At 42.0% G+C, this 23737-nt stretch overlaps 3 protein-coding genes across 3 annotated transcripts; 2 read left to right on the top strand and 1 right to left on the bottom strand.

Annotated features, from left to right (window-relative positions):
* The first annotated feature begins 381 nt into the window (after positions 1–381).
* ccl25a (chemokine (C-C motif) ligand 25a) lies at positions 382–2926 on the top strand. Its single transcript, XM_062522199.1, has 5 exons — positions 382–548; positions 1164–1240; positions 1784–1907; positions 2112–2223; positions 2325–2926. Exons 1-5 carry the CDS (start codon positions 397–399, stop codon positions 2337–2339), a joined length of 480 nt encoding a protein of 159 aa, XP_062378183.1. The 5' UTR covers positions 382–396; the 3' UTR covers positions 2340–2926.
* Positions 2927–9473: 6547 nt separating this feature from the next.
* On the bottom strand, positions 9474–13019 carry LOC134098601 (serine/threonine-protein kinase NIM1). The gene is made up of 3 exons (XM_062551659.1): positions 12716–13019; positions 11307–11575; positions 9474–10511 (listed from the first exon to the last, which is right to left on the bottom strand). Exons 1-3 carry the CDS (start codon positions 13017–13019, stop codon positions 9747–9749), a joined length of 1338 nt encoding a protein of 445 aa, XP_062407643.1. The 3' UTR covers positions 9474–9746.
* Positions 13020–17352: 4333 nt separating this feature from the next.
* On the top strand, positions 17353–21465 carry pnhd (pinhead). Its single transcript, XM_062551658.1, has 6 exons — positions 17353–17425; positions 18019–18164; positions 18446–18722; positions 19258–19439; positions 20573–20631; positions 21315–21465. The coding sequence occupies exons 1-6, from the start codon at positions 17353–17355 to the stop codon at positions 21463–21465; spliced, it is 888 nt and encodes a 295-aa protein (XP_062407642.1).
* Positions 21466–23737: the final 2272 nt, after the last annotated feature.

Raw genomic sequence — 23737 nt, 5'->3', positions numbered from 1 at the left:
AAGCATAGTCCTCCTTAAGATACTCATGTGAAAACGTTTGACAACATTGTTAGCTGCATGATTATCTCAGTGTTGAGTAGGCCTATTCAGTGTTCAGTACTTTGGTGCTTCACATTTATCTAACATGACTCTGTTCGATTAATTCATTGCGGTGGCAAATTATGTCAGTTCAATGTAATAGCATTGTGTATGAAATAAAAACATGAGTTTGTTTATTTTCATGTTATGTGGTTTAGTAAATGTGAAAACCTGTTCCTTTCCCCTCTAGTGTATACACCTGCTTTACTTGATTCAATTAGAAAAAAGTGGATTACTCAATCAGATTGACTATGTGAACACAATAAGGATGTGTTTCATTCAGAACTGTTTCATGTAATTGTAACATAATATGGTTTGATGAACAGCCCTAACATTTTAGAGAGGTGTGTCCCAGCACCTACTGTATGTCCCAGCACATATAAAGCAACCTGGCTTGCAGGCAGAGCCTGTAAAAGGAATCATCCAAAGACCAGCCAACAGCCCCTTCAGCTCTCCTTTCAAAGACAAAGGTAAGACTCTCAATGCATGCAGATTGGATATTTAAAAAATTAGCTATTGGACATAATATGCATAATACATTTTATTTATGTTCATTCAACCAATAATCCTTCCCCAAAGAAGTGACAGAGTGAATTCAGTGAGTGAGCTGCAAAAACAAATGTCTGTGGTTTGCTCAAGCTGTGTGTTGTTTGTGTAGCCTGTGAAGAACTTCATACAGCCCGCATGGTATAACAAAAATATTTTAACTTTTAAATATTCTGCAGAGCAATAATTTATAGTTGGGTGTGCAATTTTTTTTTACAATTCCCAATCATTTAAATGCTTTTCAACATGTCAACATTTGAACATGTTTTTTTGTTTGAAAAAGCTGTACAGCAAGAAGGAGAGTAGGTAGCTCTATTTTTCAGTAAGACCATGACCTTTTTTGTTCTTCTTGGGGATTCTTGGAATTTCATCACATGCTTACTGTCATGCCAGCTTTCATTTCATTTTATAATCTTGGATTATAGTGGAAGAGAAGCGTTTTGTTCTCTCTTGTGTCACACATCAGTACAATGTTCAAGGCTGTTCCTACAATACCAGACAAAGCCATGATGGGGAACTCTGTCTTCTTTTCTTTTCAGCTCTCAAACAGCCATGAGGTTCTACCCACTTCTCTTCCTTGTCATTCTCACCTGTTTGTACCTGACCGTGGCACAAGGTAAGCACTCTTTTCATTTAGTTTCAAACAAAATGTGTGTTTGCTAAAGAAAAAAAAAAACAGTGAGCAGGATCTTATGTATCGAAACAAAAAGACAAGTTTGCGCGTCTTTGATTCCTTTCAAGTTCCTTATCAGTATTCACTGGACAATCAAATGTTGTAAAAGAAAACCGTTCACAGGTTATTTCCTGGCAGGCTTTTATTGCTGGCCTCATTGAAAATTGATTGAATGTCCGTCTGTGCTCTCAGGGGAGTCGCATTGTTTGCTTGTGATAGCATTTATGTCGCTATGCGTGTGATGATTAACCTGTAACTGTTGGAGTACTTGTAAAGTTAGTAGGTCACCAATAAAGCTCAGGGCTGAAGTGGGTCCTCTCCTCTAAACAACAGCCCTTGCTATCTAATATAGATATAATACAGAAACGGTCCTGAGTGTAAACAATAGAAGTGTATTAAGAATGTAGAAACAGGCCAGCCCAGTGTCAAGTGCAGGATAGCCGTGATGCTCTATGCTGTTGAACATGGTGGCCTTTCTGTGCCCAGGTTCCTATGAGGACTGCTGCCTGAAGTATGTGAAGCTCCACAGATCCTGGACGTCACTCAGGAAAGTGGTCACAAAATACCGGGAGCAAAAACTAGATGGAGGATGCAACATCCCTGCCATTGTGTGAGTTTCCATCATCATTCAGTGTACAGTAAATATCAGCACCATGTCTGTTTTTGTGTGCCTTTGCATTTCATGGCTCAATTATAAAGAAAAGTCTGTGTCTTATTTGTACACTTTGGACCACTCAAAAAGAAAGCATGTACCCTGTTCTATCAGGAAAGCACATAAACAAGGTGTCCCAATCTCTCTTGTGTACCTTGACAGGTTTTCGAGGAGCCGAGGCAAGGATTTCTGTGCCGACCCAAAGCAGCATTGGGTGAAGCGCCTCATGAATTTCATTGACAAGAATGACACGATTGGCAAGCAGAGGAAGAGGGTATGTTTATTACCCCGAATCAAAACACCACTGGGGCTGACACAATTCACTGGTCCAAAATGTGATAAAGTGTTTTAATCACATTGTCCTTCTCTTTCCAGACCTACAGAGGATGATGGAGAAAGAGAGAGAGAGAGAGAAAGAAAGAGAGAGAGAGAGAGCATTAACAGCGTAGCAGTGAACAATATTTCCACCTCCTCCACGCTGTCTGACTGAGACTTTGACAGCGCACATTTGGACACAGACTCCGTTTGCTCCCCCTGCTCACCTGATCACGTCCTCCTGCTTAGCGCACAGTTACAGGCCAAACTGTTCTTTTGTTATTGCCTCTTTTGCAGACACACAGACCGATAGCTTGCCAATGAAACACACCACTGGCAAACTGACACAACTAGGCGGTAAGGCTGGCTGAGGGCCCACTACTATTGAAAGAGAGACAGAAAGAGAGAGAGAGATCCAATGTGACAGAAAACTGTAACTGTCTGCCCATTACTGACACCTTGTAATCTGTGTGTGTGTGTGTGTGTGTGTGTGTGTGTGTGTGTGTGTGTGTGTGTGTGGGTGTGTGTGGGTGGGTGTGTGTGTGTGTGTGTGTGTGTGTGTGTGTGTGTGTGTGTGTGTGTGTGTGTGGAACAGTACACTTCTCTGTGTCAGTGATCGCATTATCACAGAAAATGTTTGAACAAGCCCGAGAGAATCTCACCCTTCCAATCTTCAGAGCCGTTTACTCCTCTCTACCACTGACAAACAGGCAAGGACAGAACAGGGAAAGAATGTCTCTCAGATACCTAATCAAGGACAACCTTTTGACTTTGGAGTGTTTTACAAAGAAGCTAGATTTCTGTAGACCTATAATCAAGGTAGTGTATAAATTCACCAGCTTATGGCTTAAGGCGAGACACCCCAGGTGAATAGGGGAAAATTTTAAACTTAAAGATATCTTCATGAAACTTTACCAGTTGAATACTCACATAAATAGCAGAATAAAATGTATTGCAAGTTTTCTTTAATTTAATGTTTAAATATGCTAATTAGGCTACATCTCATTAAATATGCGCTAATTTGCATATATTTTGATGCGAAGGATCTGACCATTGGAAAAAGCCAGGTTGAAAATTATTTTTTTGTTGTGTTAATATATCAAATAAAAAAACATTTACAGAGGGGATTATGAATATCTTCTTTTGTTTTCCAGTAAATCAGAAAATACTGCCAATTGGCTGAAAAAGTGGATTTTCGCCCTATTTTTAGGCATAAAAAGTCATGTAAATCATGCCAAGAATGCTATATCAACAAATCCCTCTGTAAATATCTTCCTAATATAGTTAGGAATAAGACTGGAAAGTTTGGTGTATGTAGGTGCTGCAGAAGTGGAGATCCTTTGCATGGCGTGTGGGGGAAAACTCGTTTTGAGAAAACAGCCTTGAAACACAGCCAATGAAATGCGTTCTCAGCTTAGACTCGTCTTTGAACTTTCGCGATTGGTTGCTAATACAAAGGAAATGCCCATATTTGGATAGCATAGCGTCTTGTAGGAGAAGCAGGGCTTTCAAACGGTATCAAACACGATATGATTTGGATCACGATCACGGTAGTACATGACACTTTAGAATGGGAACTTTTGGTAAAATTAGGAGAAATATACAGGCGCGAGTAGACAAAAGTTCGTGAAATAAACACTTAAATGTGCAAATCGGACTTTGTTGTTGTATAGTAGGGTGGTAGAATACATGCTAAAGTAGCAAACTAGCTCAAAATCTCGAAATTGACCGGAGGTCACAAAAACAGTATTTTCACCTGCCGTGTCTCGCCTTAATAAATTCGTTTTTTTGTGTATTTTGTGTTATTTTAATGCACTTGAAATAAGTGTTATTATAAGTGAAGTGTGTCATTAAGTTCTCTGGATAGAAGCTGATGTGAACGAATGTTAATGCAATGCTGCGGTGAGTTTGTAAGTAGAGGGTTCTATCGTTGTAATCAAAGTGCATGTCCATTTTATAGCATCCTAATCTCAAAGGTTAATAACCCTGTACACTTCTGGAGTGCCATAATGTAAGTACACTGGCTTTTTTTTTTACTACCACTGTTTGTAAAAATAAACTTTTAAAAACAACATGGCTTATTGTACTGCACATCATTTTCATGTTGAAGTGATACATTTGTTTCGGTCTATATCAAAACAATAGTCAAATTATCTGAATGTTGGCACTGACTGCTTCCACTCTTTTCTAAGTCTGCTCCATGTGCTTGTCACACTTTCATTTCCCACAAATCAAAATAACTGCAGCAAATCGGTCAGAGTTAAAAAGAAGTCAGATTCACGGACACAACAGGACACACAATTTGGCATCAAGGTTCTTGACTATTCAGACATACATACACACATACACATATACACACGCAGGCACGTACGCACACACACACACACAGACACTCAAACAAATGCGTCGACATCTCTGTTGACAGTGAGCATGCTGATTCCTGCTCCCCTTTCATATTTTGAGAGTGTAGGTAATGGGTAAAGTCCCCTTTTTTTAACCTGAAACAGACTGCTGCATTTCCCGCACACTAAACCTGTCCAGGCCTTGTTGACTTTGCTGATAGAGATCTCAGCCATCGGCTGCGGTTCATAATGTGATTAATAGCTTTAGCCCCTGGCATAATATTAGGTTCCTATTCTTCCTTCATGCCTTGACCATGGTAAATCAGAGGAAGGTTTTCACAGCACTCCGATAGCCCAAGGCTGTGCTTGACTTTCCGACAACACGACATCCTCAGACAACACCGCAATACAGACAATCATTCATATCGTTATGCTTGTCATTGCTGTGGTTAACAGCAATGGAGCGGCGTGAACAAACCGACGTGGTGCACGGCGCCTCTTTTGGCTCTCTCCAAATTCAATGGCAGGCATGGAGTGGAGTGAACACTTGGATATTTCAGATTGAAGATCAGTGTAAAGAGGGCTGCTTGCAGTCCTGTTGAGAGAGTCTAAGAGGAATTGGTATGAAGATGTCACCTGCACATATTTGATAATGGATTTGGACTACTTTTCTTTCAGAAGTAGGTCAGACAGCCTTGAAAAGTGGGTCATACTTGTTGTAGCTGTTGATTAAAGAGACTAACGTCGCAATTTAGGCCACTTATGTCGATGGCCTGCAGTCACTATGCAAAGCTCTCGTGCCAAGATGGCAGAGCATCAGCGTTTCTTCACCAGTGAGTCATATCTTCCCTCCAGTGAGTCATATCTCAACTAATTGCGCTGATCGCGGTCCATTTATATGTGTCTGTATATGCCCATATTTTCAATGGCGCTGATGCTGGACTGACAGTTCTGTTAGACAAATGCCTTTAGAAATGCTTCATGACAGCAGCAGTGATGCACTATGTACTGTACTTCACCTGGCACGGTTCTGGAGAAATGAGAGGCTGTTACATTGTCTTCGTAACTGGCACCAGACCATATCAAGACAAAAACCCACATCCAGACAAATACACATGCACACACGTTTGCGCGCGCACACACACACACACACACACACACACACACACACACACACACACACACACACACATTCACACACAGTCATGTAGAAACACATACCAGAATATATATCTGTAACTGCCACAACAACTTTTATCACTTCAGCTAATTCAAAGGTTTTATTACTTCAGCTAATTCAAAGGTTTATGTCAAGGTCTTCCATTTCTTAACTTCCACCCACTCAGTGGCTTGGGGTCCCACAACTTCGCTCAACTAGCGTCATTCACAGGAAGGCCCCGAGGAAATAAACAGCTCCATTATGTTTTTAACACAAAAATGTTAAGCACTGGTGACAGGTGTGACGAATTATCTGACACAAATCAAAATGTTTGTACAATTCACCTTAGTTGGGAAGAGACTGTAACAGCCGGCTCGGAACTGCAACATTAAAGAGGGAGGCAGACAACATGGCAAGTGTTTGTATGGTGTTGAGAAAGGTGAGTAAAGTTTAAGAATGAGAAAAGGTGCGCGCGGGAGACCAATCAACCAAAGTGTCTTCCAAAGCAGAAATGAACAGAACACAGAAGAGGAAGAGAAATAGAAAGAGAGAGAGAGAAGAGAGAGAGAGAGAGAGAGAGAGAGAGAGAGAGAGAGAGAGAGAGAGAAACAATCCTTTATATAGCTCAAACCACCAAACCCGGTGTATACCATTAACCAATTGTTGAGCTGGGCTGGCACGGTTGGGGCAATGGCTATGTCAGCTCTGACACAGGAGCTCATAACAAGACCATAAGATCCCAAGTGTTCAAGAACACAGATAAATCTTTGATTTGGACAGATGGACAGAGTTTTTGTTGGTGTAGGTCTTTATCAGCCCACCATCAGGACATCTCAGTATATTTAGAGAAAAAAAAGAAATGCCAAAAAAAATACACTATTGGTATAAAATCTTTAATCTATTCCGTTATACTTCATCCATCATTTAAAACATTTCATAGATTTTCTTAATATTCATGACAAGTTAAAGAGATGTTGGTCCAACAGTGGACTAGAAGTGGCACGCCACCGACAGCATGCCACTAGTGGTCCGATATCTGCCAATCTGATTTTGCTATCTGGGGTCATGCAATGCCAGTTTGCATGTATCAAGTGTTTTTTTTCAATAGTTTTGCTCTCTCTTTTGCTTCCGTTTCTCTTTCTGTTCCTCTCTCTCTCTCCTTTTCCCATGACCACCATTGCATCATTAACACCCCATCTTGAACGGCTCCACCAAGTGACAGATAGGTACAGAACAGGCAGTACTAATCAAAACTAATGGCACTCTCCTGTTCTGCCAAAAAAAGGTCTTACGGTAAGGCAGCTGTCGAGCCATAATCTGGTAACTGAACAAATACAGTATGGCTGGAGGATGTTGACACAACAAATACAGGGAAAGGGAAGGAGAGGTGGCCCACCCTTGAACCGAGTGCTATGAGGAGGATTGCATAAAACAGCAATAGATCATTGCAGTGAATGTGCACCTGTGAACAGAGCACTGTACTTGCAAAACAGTGCCAGCACAGGATATCAGGGCACTGATGGAAAGCGGTGGATATGTTACATAATGCAAGCAAACGCTATCAAAAGGGCCATGCATGTGTAAGCTTCCACACCACCAGGAGAAAAAGCTATGTGTAAGGGACAGATTTGATTAAAAGCAGATTGATTGTTTTACTGATTCCTTTTTTGTGATTTGCCATTGCCACTGAAAATGACATCTGCTCTCTCTCTACCTTTATGTGAAATGCATCCATTGCCCTTCTAAAAAAAATATGTATTCTAATCATATTTCTTCTTACGGATTAGTGGATTGCTAGCTGCAATAGAGTAAAGTGTTTGCACAGTAGCATAGCCTACAGTATGTCAGATAAGTTACTGGTTGAAAGTAAATGTGAAAGACAACTAATAAAGATAGGGTATAAGATATATAATATATCTGTTGTATCTGATGTAATGCTAGTAAAAGTTGGTGTGTGTGTGTGTGTGTGTGTGTGTGTGTGTGTGTTTGTGTGGGAAGGGCATATTCTGTATGTTGGACAATGATTTTGTTTTACCTTTTATCATTTTACTCAAGTCTTTGTGCTGCCTTTGCAAAAATGATGATTAATGTTGTTGTGTGTTCCTGTAATAGATGTTTTGTTGTGAGGTTTATTTTAGGGCTGGGACTCGATTAAAAAAATTAATCTAATTAATTAGAGGCTTTGTAATTAATTAATCGAAATTAATCGCATTTTAATTGTATATAAATATATGACCTGAGAACAGTGAGAAGTATTTTTTTTTTCACATGGATTTTTAGTATAGCCTACTATTGGATAATGACTGAATACATAGGCCTAAGCTTAAGCAACAAAAATATTGTTTATTAATAAGTCCAACAGACCAGTGCAATTTTTGCCATAAAGTGTAGCAATACCATATTTACAAATAGTACATTTTCAGAAATTCATGTAGCCTATAGATAGGTAGACCTTCTGTAAACTATAATACTGTGATATCCTGTTAATTGTGTCACCTGTTACCTTGAGTTGAGTTCATGAAATTGTTGTGTCCCTTTAAGGGGAACTGGGGGGCGGAGTTTACGTGTGTGCGTGTGTGCTTGTATGCGGTTCTGAGTGTGAAGTTTCTTTTAGGTCTATGAAAGTTGGACATGGAATTAGGTGCGGTGGATTACTGTTATTAGCGTGAGTTGTGGCTGTAACAGCAACTCGGTTGCTATTTAATAATAAATAAAGCTCAGAGGTTTCCCTCAAGTGTCTGGACTGGAGTATCACAATACTTTGTCCACGCTAGCAGCTAGCTGCTTTATGTTTTGCACTGAGGTGATACCTGTGGTGATACGTCCTTGTTGCATAGGTTGCACACAACCATGCTCTTATCTGCGCTTCCATCCGTTCGTTTTTTGTAACAACATTTCCCATCCACGGGGCCAACCAACGCGGTCACATCAGCTTCTTTGTTCATGTTCACTGTGCCACTGTGGTTTGTTTTGTCTGAACCTTACAGTCTATGGTCTGAACCGAACTACTTGGTGCTCCAGTATAATCGGTCCGTCTGAAACTCATCCAGTGAGAAACGTTCCGCGGTGCAAAAATAAATAGGCATACGATTAAAATGCGTCAATTTTTTTAACGCATTAATGTTTGTGTAATTAATTAATCGTAATTAACGCGCTAAAGTCCCGGCCCTAGTTTATTTACTTGCAAGAACAAAAACCTGTACAGTTGTTTAATACTTTAATTTGTTATCATTGCAATGTATAAATAAACAAATCCATACTGATACATTACACCCAATCAGAATAAAATGTTGAATGTTAAATTGTCACACAGTTGAATTTACATGGTGTAGCCTACTCAAGAACTGAACAGAAACACCAGTGTCCCCTACTGGACCCCTTTAGTTAGTGATTCCACTTGATAAAATAATAACTTGATTCCACAATGATAAATTAAATAAATTATATTTACATATTTACATAAATTACATTTAAATAAATTAAAATCCTGGATGTCATGAATGAATGGGTTATTTGCTAAAACTGGGATACATAATCAAATAAACAAACAATCCTAAACAATCATTCTGTAAATAAATAGGTATACAACGTGGCACGTCAACGCTTCATACAAATGTGAGTTCCGTAAACAAATCCATGGGTAGGCTACATCAGTTCATCCCAAAGCTGAGCGCGGTATCAAAGCCTACGTGCTAATCAAGGGAACGTCACTTAACTGTGAAGGTAATTCCCACCCGAGTACACTCGGTAATCAAAGGGTAGTGGGTATAGGGTCTAGTATTTGTAAAGGCCCTAGGTCTGCTTTCTGCTGCCATTCAATAACCAGGGCTGACAGACAGGAAATGATCTGTGCCTGCTGCCTGTAATTATCAAATACATTCAAAGACAATATAGAGAACAGCCTTTCTTGACATTGTACATGGCCGAGCTCAAGCCTGAATTCAGGCACCACGCCTGAACTCCATCAGGCCTGAGTCCCCTCTACAGGATGGAGCACACATTGGATGGCGCCTCCTTCCTCAGGACCGTGATGGGGTGAGACCAGCGTCGGATCGGCCGAAAATCCGTGGGCTGGAACACGTCGTACCCGGCCGCCTCCACCGTGGTCCTCCTCTGGGCGCGGTGCAGGAGGATGCGGTAGGTGCCCGTGACGGGGTTGCGCACGTCCGTCCCCGGGCCACAGTTATTGAGCAGCTGCGCGCGCCCGATGCCCATCTCCTCCATCGCCACCTTCACCTCGCTCTCCTCCGCGCTCAGCGGCCTCGCGGGGTCGGCCAGGTGCGCGGGCGTGAGGCAGGCCGCGGGGTACGGCTGCGTGTACTCCAGGCCCTTCAGCCACGCGCTGGACATCGCCTGGTCCACGGTGAAGCGGTCGGCCGGCACGATCCTCAGCAGGCCGCGGACGATGTCCTGGCAGCCGTCGGGCACGTAGGAGGGGATCATGTAGGAGCCCTGCAAGATGCAGTGCTTCAGGCGGCCCAGGTTGGTGGCGCAGAACGGCAGGGTGGCGGTCGCCATGAAGTACAGCACCACGCCCAGAGCCCACATGTCGACGTGGCGGCCGTTGTAGGACTTCTCCCTGAAGAGCTCGGGGGCGGAGTAGGGCGGCGAGCCGCAGAAGGTTTTCAGGATGGCGTCGGGCTGGCTCGTCGTGCTGAAGCCAAAGTCCCCCACTTTGATGCAGTGGCTGTTGGAGTAGAAGATGTTCTCTGTCTTCAGGTCCCTGTGCACTATGTTGTTGTCATGCTGCGGGACAGGGACACAAAGAAAGGACGACAGGAAGGGAAGGAAGGATGGAAGGAAAGAGAAAGAAAGAAAGAAAGAAAGAAGGAAGGGAGGAAGGAAGGAAAGAAAAAAGATGAAGGAAATTTACAGGGCCAAATAATAGTGTGAAAACTGAATCAAAACAGAAATGAAAACTGAATCAAAACAGTCGCGAAGATAAAAGAAAAGCTGCCTGAAGAAAGACAGAAAAAGACAGTGGAGTTAAATTAAAACTACCAACATATATCTTGATATAGAAGGCTACAGGCAGAGGGCCCCTACAACTATTACAAGGCTACATTAGGGCAACACTTTTAACATGCATATCAGGGTTGCGCACAATTCCAGAATTTAATTGAAACTAAATTCCAATTAAATTCTTGAATTTCACTTGCATTTCAATTGAGATTGCAAACAGGAGGCAGAATTGCAATTCAAATGTTGCACAACCTTGATGCATATGCACTAAGTAAGTAATTACGAACGCACTAATATGTTTTAGAGACCAAGGCCTGTATTCACAAAGCTTTTCATCTCAGCACTAAGAGTACTCTTAGAACTAAGAGTTTTCTCTGAAAACCTATTCACAAAGCTTCTGAGACCAGTGGAAGGCTCAGAACAGAATACCATCTCACACTCTTTGTTTGTTTGTTTGTTTGTTTGTTTGTTATTGGTTTATTTGATTTGGTTAGTAAATCCATATATTAGTAAAAGATCCAAGCTCTTGACTCCCTCTTTTGTTGTGGCCTTACCCCTACCTAGATCATAACAACTTACCATGTGCTTGACTGCTGCCAGGATCTGTGAGAAGACCACCTTGCTCTCCAACTCAGGGAGACGCCCCCTAGTGACGATGCGGGAGAAGAGCTCTCCTCCACCTGCGTACTCCATCACCAGGTAGAGCCGTTGCAGGGTCTCCACGACCTCGTACAGACGCACGATGTTGGGATGAGACAGTGTCTCCATGCACGAGACCTCAGAGGTGAACATCCGCTGTGAGCGCTTGTCCAGCCGTGTTTTGTCCAGTACTTTGATGGCTACCCTCTCTTGGCGCCATGAAAGAATGTGAAGCACAAAGATGAGAACACGCAAAGGAGAGAAAACGTCACAGTAACCAGAATGAGAAGAAGAGAATGAAAGTGAGAAAGAATGAGAGAGAATGAACAATTAGAATTGAGATGAGAAGAAGTTGAGAAGATGAGAAGTATAACATTTGCACAACATTGTAATAACAAATTAAATTAACTACAACAAAAATAAATGAGTGAATAATAACATTCATAATATAAAATAACATACTTGAAATATTTACATATACACTCTTTAAAAAAAGGTTCTATATAGAACCACATATGGTTATATTGCATGCTTCGTATATGGCACCCCTAAATGGTTCTTTAAACCATTTTGAAGTTTGAGTTCATCAAAGGAAGACCTAATGGTTCTTTAAAGCCTGCTTGGTTCTATATAGCACCCCAAGAACCATTTTTTAAGAGTGTAGAACGTAAAGACACTTATCTAACATGACATGTAAGACATGACCTCGTGGATGAAGCAAGTCTTTCCCTTCTTCACCTGGCCCTCTGTCTGGGTCTACAGCGCCGCGGCCTGGTGAGCTCTCGGGGGATTAGCAGCTGCTCAGTAGCCAGTCGTCTCCTGCCCTCCAGACTCTGACCCAGTTAGGAGGCCCGCAGACTTACTGAGCAGTGCGCGAGACAAGGGCCACGTGTGTGTGTGTGTGTGTGTGTGTGTGTGTGTGTGTGAGTGTGTGTGCTGTTGACGACGTAAGACAGGGAAGGAGACCTGCTTCAACTCACTAGCATATCCTCCCAGAGCACAGCGTAGCGTAGCGTGCCTGGGGAAGACCTCAGGGATGTGCCAAGTGTCTGATGTGCAAAGAAAAGGGATTTTTTTTGTTACATTACTCAAGCTGTGGTTCTCAGTTACAAAGATGGTGATTGCAACATACAGCACTATATTAGTTTTTCCTGTATTGCGTTATGCCTGTTGCACAACTGAAAATATTGTTCAATGTTACATGTTACATGTAATGCAAGAAAATATGTCAATTACAACATGTTGAAAATGTATGAAGAAACATGTAAGAACTCTGTGTAAAAAGCAAAGTATTTCGAAAGTATTAGACGAAAAGAAAACAAGCCATCCCTGGTGCGAGAGCACCTTACCTTTTGTCAGGTCGTGCACCCCCATCTTGACCTTGGAGAAGTTCCCACTGCCGATCTCCCCCCGTAACTCGTAGAGTCCCACCCTGCGGCCGAACGGCAGGTCGTTCATCACCTTGTCGATGTGGGACAGGTTGTTAACAGCCTGGCTGAAAGAGGCCCGCTTGGGCTGCCCCTCTGGGACTGCAGGGACACTCTTGGAGGCCTCATGTTTCCCATCAATCTTTGCGCTCGTCTCTGCCTCGGTGGCTTTGACTTCTGCCGCCCAGGCGATGTGGGGGGTGGGCTCTTTGGGGTGAGAGGGCATTGTGAGTCCGTTGGCTCTTGTGTCCTTTATAGCCTAGTGAGAGCCGATGGCGACTTCGAATTCCGCTTTAAGGAGTGTTCGTAAAAGGTTGATAAATGCAATATAATATGTCTTGTGGTTTCTCCTCAAAATGTCTTCTCTCCGTCCAAGAGTGAGAAGGGCATATCTGCCATTTCCTCAGTGATGTATTGAAAAGAGAGAGTGTAGAGTTGCTTCTTCACGTGCCCCCACACAGTCCAGAAATGAAAGGAAATAGAACCAGTATCATTAGTACAGTCAGAGATCCTTATCTGACAGCTAAAGATGATCCAAGACACTCTTCTGACGCTGGGTTTGTCTCTTTTTCCGTCTATGCCAGTCTATCAGTCTGAGTCGGCCAAGATTTTTTCGGTGCCAAAATTCCTCCACAGATGCGGATGGTTGTCCCTCTCCGATAGGGATAGATATTCCCCACCTCTTAGTCTTTATCAGTTGATCTGTCAGTATCTTCCCTGGTCTTCACCTGTCCACTACAGCCTGTTGCAACTCAGGGACGTCAAGTCAAGCTCCTCTCCCTCACCCTCACACACTCTCAAATGCACTCCCTGTCTCTGTGTCTGAGTCTTCCCTCTTACACCCTGATGATGCTCCGAGTGGCTGCGTTCTCGTCCACGTGCCGCGCCGTGGTCTCAGAGCGCACTAATCCTCCAGACGCGACTGATGCTCTGCTCTGGTCTGGTCTGATCGGCGCTGCCAGACAGGAGGCTTTTGAGATGACCGCCTGCTGCAGCTGCACATTCTCCAGAGGTGTCTGGACGCTGTCTGGCCGCTCACTGGCCCCCAGGTGAAGGACAGACTAATGGCATAACACAAGCCTTGTCCTTCAAAACAGTCTGGGTCACTGCAAAAAAGATTTTATATATATATATATATATATATATATGCACAATGAGTATTAATCATGTGTGTAAGATTGTTATTTGTTGGACAAGTGAGACCGGGAGAGTTGTGAGTGAAGACATTAGTGTGAGTGAAGACATTAGTGCTGTGCTTAAAAACACAGTTATGTCATTGTATTATATAAGCTTAAGCACACACACACAGACACACACACTTTTGTGAATATATATATATATATATATATATATATATATATATATATATCACACAAGTCCATTACATTATAATATTGAATTATATTAATTTCTGTGAACACAGTATGACTCATTCACTGATTGTGTTAATTAGTCATAATCATATTCATAAACACTGTGTATTCAACACTGTACACACTGCATATCCATGGCTAAAACATCATAAAACAACATATTTCTAGAGAAAACAAGAGGAACTCCTTCATCAGGCTTGATTGCCGAAACGTGAGAGCTTTTTAAGAAAGTGTTACGTAATGTGACCAAGCCGAATGTGAATTTTCCCATCCAAAGCGCACCTAAAACAAACTTTTTGTGAGTCAAAGAAGCGCTCCTAGACAAACGTTTTGTGATCATATATTTCTACATGAGACCATTGAGAGCTCTAGTGAATGGTGCATTCATTCCTTGCAGCCTTCAGATTAATAACAGAATAACTGAACCCCTCATGTGGAGAGGTGTACAGTGCTCGTCCAAACCCAGGTCAAGATGAAGGACAGGAGGAGACAGGTCCTGTGAACCAGACACCTACCAGCCAGACCAGACTAAACAAATGGGGAGACAGTGGTCAGACATCCTTATAGGTAGCACACACACACACACACACACTCTCACACACACACATGCTCACATGCAGACTGTGATCCTGATCTGTCTGACCTGGTAGTTATCACATGAGCACGTGAGCAGCGTATACTCATCCAGATGATTCATATATAATCTTCTGAGCAGCACACCTGAGTGTGTGTGTTTGTGTGTGTGTGTGTGTGTGTGTGTGTGTGTGTGTGTGTGTGTGTGCGTGTGTGTGTGTTTTGTGTGTGACAGAGAGAGAGTGAGAGAGAGAGAAAGAGAGAGAGAGATAGACAAAGAAAGACTGAAAGGTACCATTGTTCAGGAGTTGGTTATTATGTGCTAACAGAAAAGAAAGGATTTTGAAAGGTCTATAATAAATTCATGTCAAATAATTTTGAGCTGGGGTGGGGTTTATTGCACTGTAAATAACAGAATAAGAAACATTGCTTTGTGATGAATGATCATATCTTAGGAAGACTACTTTAAGTCCCTATTAGCAATGATCATGGGGATGATCAGTGATTAGCTGTGAGTTGTTTGTGTTGATTGAAACCCCTTCCCTCTGGTATCAGTGTATTCAGTGCACGAGTTTGTGTGATGTGCTCCTGAAGGTGTAACCCAACTTCAATCAATGAAGCAAGCCAAGGTGAAAATGGCTGAGGATGAAGGATAGACTTCAAAGAACTGTCAGTTTCTGCTGTAGAATTCACATATTAAAAAGTGTAAATCCCTCAAGATGCTGACAGTCAGAAGCTTGCCAACCTCTTTGCTCAGTTTTCAGAGCTGGAGAGAGTTTCTCTTTGCATCGGCAAGACCTCATCACAATTCTGTAACCATAAATAAAAAAAATATTTTTGTTCGAGTTTCTCTTTCCCGCTCAACCTATTGTGAAAGAATACACTTGGATCCCAAACTGAGAAGCGAACGAGTTGGATCACGCAGGATTCCTAGTGTTTGCAAATGAGCTGTCCTGTTCCTTTGTTGGCTTATTATGATTTCGGAAATTTATTGGGTTTGGTTTCGGTAAGTACAAATTTGATGTGGAAAGAATCAGCATGTTGAGACCGCAACATGCTCTGAATCGGGTCCAAGTTGGGTGTGTTTCCTCATCCCAGCAACCACATCAAAATTGCTCCATGGCCAAATCAAGCAATACCATAATAAAAACTAAGTATGTGTGAGACAAATATGGATAATAAGGTGAGGTAGAGAATGCTTGTGTGTGTGTGTGTGTGGGATGTGTGTGGGCGGGCATCAGTGAGATCACACACCTCTCTTTTTTTCTTTAGCTGTTGTTGTTTTACTCCAAAGAGCAGCAGCTTTATCAGCAAATCTGTAACGCGAGTGCTTATCTGTAATTATGGCGTCTAAATGACGTCTAAATGACATATATATCAGTTTGCCCTCTGAGGCTTATCCCCTCCTGATTCTCCAGAGTGTGTCAATGACCTGGCCCTTGAGCCCTGGGCTCCTGGGGCACCATTTGGTCCCAGCGCTGAATAAACACATGGGTGAGTGCGTGACCAAAGCCACCCACCCCCCACCCCTCAGAGCTATCTCTGGGTGGTGCAGACCCCTCGCTGATCTTGTTTACACGGCCGGGACCATTTTTGTTTTAAGTGGAGGTGCTAAACACCTATCCCCCTGAGATAAAAGATGATTAATGCCTTTCAGTGAGTGGTGCTTATGGGTCTCAAAGCTCTTTAAGCACTTAATTAGGCAGATCTCAGGCACACGTATCAGTTTAGATCCCCCCCCCACCCACCACCACCAAAGGGGACCAAGGTGAAAACTCCAAGGTGAAAACTCCAGGAGCTTTCCAGCGGGACTGCCTTTGATGTGGCCCTCCGCCTTAAACACCGTCCCCGAAGTGGCTTTTCAGGCATGGAAATTTGATTAGGTCCTGTCCTTTTTTTTGCTCCTCTCCCCTGAAACTCCACACCATCAGCCAGTGACAACTGTGGTCAGAACAACAGGCCCATATAAATATCCCTGGCCAGTGGCACTCAGGGGTCAGAGTGGATCCACAGAGTCAGGAGAGGCTACTGCAAAGCAGAGAGGTAGCACTATGGATATGCCAACCCTGTGTCTCTTCATTCTTCTCTACACTCCCTGTCTTGTCTGTAAGTACTGGGTCTTTTCAAGCTCTCCTTTATTTTTATACTTGATACATTTATAATATATATTTTTCCTGGAGAATATTAGCATAAGATCCCCAACATGTTTCACTGCAGTCCTCTGTCAAACATAGTGATACCTGTTTCACTAAAGCCAAGGTTCTTGAATGGAGTGCCTGAGCATAATTATTGTCAATACCAAATATTAGCAAATGAAACAGTGGTGAATCTACAGTTATATATACTATGTTATTAAAACTGTTAAGACAATTTTTTACAAAAAATGGATCTTATTATTTCAACTTAAAAATGCCTCATAAAAAATAGGCCTTAATGTCGGTCCATTTGTTTACATTAGCGTTCTGTTTTGAATAATCAATCCTGTTGGCACACACAGATTTGCTGCCATGTTGTAATGCAGTTGCAGTGTAGTGTTGCAGTCCACAAGTGCCCTAATTGCCTGCTGCTGTTGTTCTTGTCGCCCCCTCAGTAGGTGCTGTGTTAGCGGAGCATATGGAGCCCAGGAACCTGTTCACAGACAGGGCCTGTTGCAGGCGCCAGAGCCACCTTGTTTACATCGGCCGAGGTAAGAGGCTGGCCTTAGTCTCTGGCGCCCCCCACTCGTGGCCTTAGTCTTAGTAGACAAGAGACAGAATCTTCACATGACACTGACCTCTCCTGTGAAGAGTTCAGATGCAAAACCCTCAAAATTCGTCTGACCAGTTTAAAAGAGCATTTTTTTTTATCAAGCTCCTATAGATTTCTGCATACAAATCTATAATATTTCAAGACAGTCGTAATTGAGTGGGTTTTCAAGTGAAATGATTTGGCGAATACTATATGTGGAGAGCATTCACTCACCATTGTGATCTCATTTTTGACAGAGGTGGCATTTAGAGGGTTTTGCATCTGAGCTCTTCATTATGTTCTACCAAGAACCTGGTGTGGCCGTATCACATGGCCTTACATCTTTGAAGGAACATTATTTGATTTTATCCATTCTAATGATGCTCTAAGACCTAATTGTCTGCACTATTTTCCTAAACACATCCTTTCTATGACTTGCTGTGTTTAATGTGGCTAGTGGAGAGCCGATCGTAGATGTCAACGTCTTAAAAATATTGTTAATATGATGAAAAAAATTACTTTACAATTTTTTAAAAATATTTTTTTTTACAGATATTTCAGGAAGTCCAGTTAATGTGGATGTGGGCAAATGCAGAAGCCATTGCGGGGGACCTATAAAAGCCTCATCATCACATGACACAGTCACACGTGTTAATCCTAGGCATTCCTCAATGCTGGATTACCTCAGGAGCAAAAAGGTAAGGCACTCTGGAACTGTTCCAGCAATAACATTAACAGCCACAAGAGGACGCTGTTGTATATGGTCTTATGGTCAAGCCTGGAATAGTCCATGTCTGAAAGCTTTTTGTGGCTGTAGATTACCTCATAGAAATACAATTAATATAGAATCTACAACATGGCATATTAATATAATAAAATAACATATAATCTTAGCTTTTGTCCTGGATAACATTGTTGACTATTCAGGGTCAATAAATAAAAGCTAACCATATTCTTTGTGCTTGTCCAGCTTCATCAGGTTAAATCAAGTGAGGATGCGTCTCCACATACTACAGACACCTCCAGCAAAGCTCCCTCGTGCAGAGCAGATCTAACGTGCGAACCGACCGGCCTGAGAGTGGACAAGGTGATGCTTTTCGATGGCCTCCGAGAGGTTGAGATCATCGAGGACTGCCACTGCGAGACAAAAGTGACCCAGTGTATGCGGGTTCCCGCACTTAAGACCTTCAACTTCCAAACACCCTACGAGACTGTCGTGGATGTGGGGAAGTGTGCAGGCTCCAAGGCTGAACGAGGTGTGTTTTACTCAAATAAATAATATATATGATATTTCCACTACCCTAGTCAGGAAATTGACATGTCAAATAATGTACTGCCATGTACTGCATTTCATTGTTTAACTGCATTTCACTGTCTTTGTACTTGTACTCTGCACAATTACAATAAAGTTGAATCTAATCTAATCTAATCTAATCCAAGATAACGATTGTTTAGGCATAATAAGAAAAGGTTCATAACAGAAATGGATGAGGTGTGAGATATAGGCCTATTTTATTCTAATTATAATGCCTGACACCCACTGATAAATGTGTTGGGCCCTTGAGTCGTGGATCTGTCTGAGGTTTCTTCCTATATGTATCTCCAATTCTAGGGAGTTTTTCCTTGCCCCTGTTACTCATGGGCTCTCTTTGAATGTTTAACACTCTGTAAAGCGCCATGAGACATGTGTAATGTTTTGGCGCTCTATAAGCGAAATTAAATTGAAATTGAAAATAAAATGTGGGCCCTATATTTCGTGACATTAGTATTAATGCTTCCATTTTCCTACAGAGGGCTTCTCCTGTGTCCCCACTAAATTTGACGCTGCGCTGGTGGAGACCCCAAACAAAGTCGAGCTGGTGCAGACGGTAGAGAACTGTGAGATGAAGGAAGGGTGCTACAGAATCCCATACATTGAGTACCACTACGAGCTGGCCTATGGCCCCGACGGAGTCAAGAACGAGAAACTCAAGGTAAGCTACTCTGACTTCTCCAGCTAACCGATCTGACTTTAGCAGCGAGGGATCAATTGCAGATTGATGATAGAGATAGATAGATAGATAGATACTTTATTGATCCCCAAGGGGAAATTCAAGGAAATTCAGATTGAGGCTGAAATTCAAGTTTTTGGTTGGAAAAACCCCTGCAATGATTATCCCTGCTCTGAATTCACATGTTTAATTGACATTTTCACCAATGTCCCGGGATCAGGAAATGGGAGCTTGTCATTGAAGTGAGGTGACAGACATAGCTAATAAGTCATCTACATTTGTGAGTCCTCTCACCTGGGCCCAGGATAATCCATTTCCTCCAAATCCAGCTCACTGGGTGGGGGTCCTGGGGATGACAGAGTTCTTCACTTATCCAGATATCACTGCAGGACATCTATGAAATAACTGAACTAAATGAGATATGCCAGTGCTACTTTACAGGAGATATTAAATTAGTTCAGTATAGCAGTAATTATGGGAGAGACATTTTTCATTGAGGAAGTCCACATAGTGTAAAATTCTGAAACAGTCCACATATCTAGACCATAATAACGAATGACATTCTTGAGGTGAAATATTGCTTATGCATACTGCTTCTCTGTTCTCTCAGGCATTTTGTCAGTTGTTCACATTGAGGCCCTAAAAATGTAAACAAAATGCTCTACTACATACGTCATAACTACAAACAAATAAGGAAGATGTATACACTGTGCTAAAATGATATATAGTTTCTTGTAGCTACAGAAGCATTTAATTTGACATTATCGCACATAAAGTATACTTACAAACGTGTGCTTAACAATAATTGTAGCATTACCATTGTATCTATCTAAAGTACTTTTATTTTCAAACAAATTGTGTCACTACACTAACCGACCTCACTCCTGTGAGTAAAACTTCTAGTTTGTTTAGTTTGTCACCGTCTAACACCCCTCTCCCAAAATGTGTGAAGAAGAGAGTGTCCAAATGGTGGCTGCAGGTGTCAAATCAAAGCACTCAATCTGCTTAACGGCCTGCCCCCTACCCCATCCCCAGTTTCAGAGGTGCGGGGGGTGAATGTTTGCAAGTGGCGGTGAGCTGATGGCCGATTCTCTTGTCTTGCTAATGTTCCACAGGAAATTGATGTGGGCAGGTGTCTGGGGAGCTGTGCCACAGGAAACCGATGCCTTCTCAGGTAAGCGCCAGCACAGCTGGGACAACTGCAACCCCCTCCAGGACACCGCACCGCACAACACAACACACCACACCACACTAGTCTCCAGCACTCCTCCTTCTCCACTCACCCTTCACCCATCTTAGAACTGTTTGCTTTGACACCTCAGAGCCCTGGTCAGTGTCAAGAGTTGGGGATCAACGTCTGGTTTCATTTCCAATTAGCACTACTGATCTCCACAAATACTTTGATTAATTTAATTTAGATTCGGCATTCTTAAAAGCTTTTGTGATCAGCACAGGTTTAAATTTAGAGGTTTAAATGCCTTTGTGCTCATGTTTTGATAGGAAGAGTATGTGAAAGACACAGAGCTGATAGGGTTCTGAGCATTATGGTCTGTCTAACACATCTGATACCAAATGGCTCTAAACTGCCATACCACTATTAATGAATATTGTGGTTGTTATGAAAAAGTGGAGAAAACAACAACAAAAAACAATAGAAGAGAAAGAGCTACCTTTGCCAAAAACTCACTAATTGTTTGATTTTTATTCTCTGTAGTGGCATGGAGGCTTGTATGTCCTCCCCAAATTCAACTGAATTTCATTAAGCCAGATAGCAAAACAAAGCCTAAAGAATATTTATAGACAGTGAAGCAGCCAATTATCATTTGCCTAACTTCTCTGTTTGTGTCCATGTTGCAGGAGTGCTGCTAATCCAGAGGACTGTTTGCTGTGGGCAGAAGGTCCAGGGAATGCATGTGTTCCTCAAGGTTATGAGAGCAACACATTCCTAAACCAGCACGGCCAACTCCGTACTGTTCTATCCATAACGTCCTGCTTATGCCAATCCTAAACATGATGACCCTGCTACCACACACACACACACAGCTCAGTCTTGATCTTGATTTCTGAAGTGATCCCTGGGCCAGAGCCATTTGCACTACTCAGCATTACCCTTGCCAATCCATAACTTGGCTATAAGATATTACTTGAGCTAAAGTGTTGCATACATCCTTGTAATATATGTAAATATGTATTAATTAATTTTGTAAATAAAATTTATGTGAGCCTTCTTAGTGTGTGGTTTGTGTTATTCATATTTATCCTGTACAACATTAGGAACCTTATCTGACAGTAGATGCCAGTCAATTTCTTGTGCAGGCCATGGTTATTTCCAAACTGGAGTATTGTAATTCATTGTTAGCTGGCCTGCTTGCTTATGGAGTGAGACCATTATAGTTGATTCAGAGTGCCCTAAGAGGACACATGTAACTCCTCTCTTAGTTATTCTCCATTGGATTCCTGCAGCAGCCAGAATTACATTGGAATCCTTCACTCTGGCCTATAGGACACTTCTGCTCCCTGCTATACGAATTATATGATTCAGCTCTACATCCCAAATTGCCCATTGCGGTCCTCTGATAAGTGTCTGCTGTGTCGACCAGCCATTAACACTAAGAGGTCGAATTCAAGACTTTTATCCACGAGCGTTTCCTTATCGGTGGAATGAGTTGCCTAGTTTTCTGTGTTCCTATGATAGTTTTAGGTATTTCAAAAGGGGTCTGAAGACTGATCTGTTCATCTTAAACGTAATGTATTCACTCTTAGAGATATGGTTTGCATATTTATGGGTGTTGTTTATGATATTATGATATTGATTTGATTGGTTGATATTGCTGCTATTATTACTATGTTGCTTAATGTAGGCTTACCAACTTTTAAAAACAGTTTACTATTATTTCAACTATTGTCTTGTTGATGTTCTGTAAGTTACTTTGGACAAAAGTGTCTGCTAAACACTTAAATACACTTTCCTTTAGTATGATACAGTATCTTCACATGGCACAGTACTGCTATATGTGTACATCTGGATACATCTGCTGATATCGGAATCTGTCAATCTGTCAATCATCCCACAACTGAAACACTGCTGAAGTACTAGTTCCTTGAAACGAGTTTAGTTTGCGCCAAAGAGAATTAAAAAAAGAAAGGAAAAAAAATGAGAGAGACCTAAGTACCATAAATGCGAAAGCAGTGCTTTCTTCTTGGTGTGGGCAATACGCAATTCGTAAGATTTGATTACCTCTCCTAACGTCTTTACAAGTGGTTGCAGACACGTGTTTGTAATTGCAGAAAGTAAACGTCTGCTTTTCATGTGTTTACTGGGACCCACCTCTGACGGTATCTTTTGATTTGTTTGCTTGCATTGACTTGTTGCAAGTGTCAGGCAAGCGAAAGAAAGCCATCTACTTGTTAGCGGCCTTGGTGTTCTTTGAAACTGTTATTCTCTTATATGGTGCAGGCTGCACGCAGAGCCACCTAAAATAAACAAACTGTGTAGGAGCGGATCAGCGGAACAATAAACAAAACTGAGGCCACCAATTCCACCATCCAAAAAAAGATAGCATACGCTCTTTTGGATAGGTGAAATTAGCATCACTATAGTTGCCCTGCATTATACGGCATTTTAAGTCTATAATAAGTCTATAATAAGTAATACATTTTAAATGGTGTATGGGTTAGGCTAGATGCGGGCATGAGACAAAAGAAAACGTTAGGCGCAAAGGTGGGAGACAAAAATCCTCAATTACGCACGGTTTTCCCGGTGTCAATTGGAATCGATTATGCGGATCAATTAGGATGCATAGAGATTATAGAGGCTATTGTTGGATATCTTCACTAAATGACTCAAAGAGGAAAACAAACGTTAACACATTGGCTGCATACGCATGCAGCACCATATGCTGGCGTAGCTGGTGACTTTATCTTCTGGTAACATGATCCGTTGAATTAATACGGTCATTTACATTTCGTAAATAGAATCGATGGAGCAAACCTGTTGAGACGACTTTTCATTCTCTTTTCATTCTTTATTGCAGTGTTTGACCAGGTGCGAGCAAATTAAACTAGGTGTAACAATGTATGCGGTCTTTCTGGTCTTGTTTATCGAAGTAATAGACGTTCCTGTATAACACTATCCCCATTTGTCTAAATTAATTGATCCATTTCTTGAAACATTAACCTCCTGTGGTGGGTAAACTTCCTTGCTGTCTCCTGAACAGACAGCAGGCAGTTCACAGTTTCCCCACTGTGTTCGAACCATGGCGCTATCGATGGCTGTGTTA

This window comes from Sardina pilchardus, chromosome 2 (assembly GCF_963854185.1).
Source record: "Sardina pilchardus chromosome 2, fSarPil1.1, whole genome shotgun sequence".
Classification (NCBI taxonomy): Eukaryota; Metazoa; Chordata; class Actinopteri; order Clupeiformes; family Clupeidae; genus Sardina; species Sardina pilchardus.
Note: the sequence above shows the minus strand (reverse complement) of the source record. Positions and strands in the feature narration are given on the sequence as shown.

Bases quoted from the DNA above. Each gene is read 5' to 3' on its own strand.
- ccl25a (XM_062522199.1), top strand. From the start codon at position 397: ATGAACAGCCCTAACATTTTAGAGAGGTGTGTCCCAGCACCTACTGTA. The intron at 549-1,163 runs GTAAGACTCTCA...TTTTCTTTTCAG, and splicing joins CTCTCCTTTCAAAGACAAAG to CTCTCAAACAGCCATGAGGT. The intron at 1,241-1,783 runs GTAAGCACTCTT...TTCTGTGCCCAG, and splicing joins GTACCTGACCGTGGCACAAG to GTTCCTATGAGGACTGCTGC.
- LOC134098601 (XM_062551659.1), bottom strand. From the start codon at position 13,019: ATGCCCTCTCACCCCAAAGAGCCCACCCCCCACATCGCCTGGGCGGCA. The intron at 11,576-12,715 runs GTAAGGTGCTCT...CATGGCGCCAAG, and splicing joins GGTGCACGACCTGACAAAAG to AGAGGGTAGCCATCAAAGTA. The intron at 10,512-11,306 runs GTAAGTTGTTAT...CCTGTCCCGCAG, and splicing joins TGGCAGCAGTCAAGCACATG to CATGACAACAACATAGTGCA.
- pnhd (XM_062551658.1), top strand. From the start codon at position 17,353: ATGGAGCCCAGGAACCTGTTCACAGACAGGGCCTGTTGCAGGCGCCAG. The intron at 18,165-18,445 runs GTAAGGCACTCT...CAGCTTCATCAG, and splicing joins ATTACCTCAGGAGCAAAAAG to GTTAAATCAAGTGAGGATGC. The intron at 19,440-20,572 runs GTAAGCTACTCT...AATGTTCCACAG, and splicing joins TCAAGAACGAGAAACTCAAG to GAAATTGATGTGGGCAGGTG.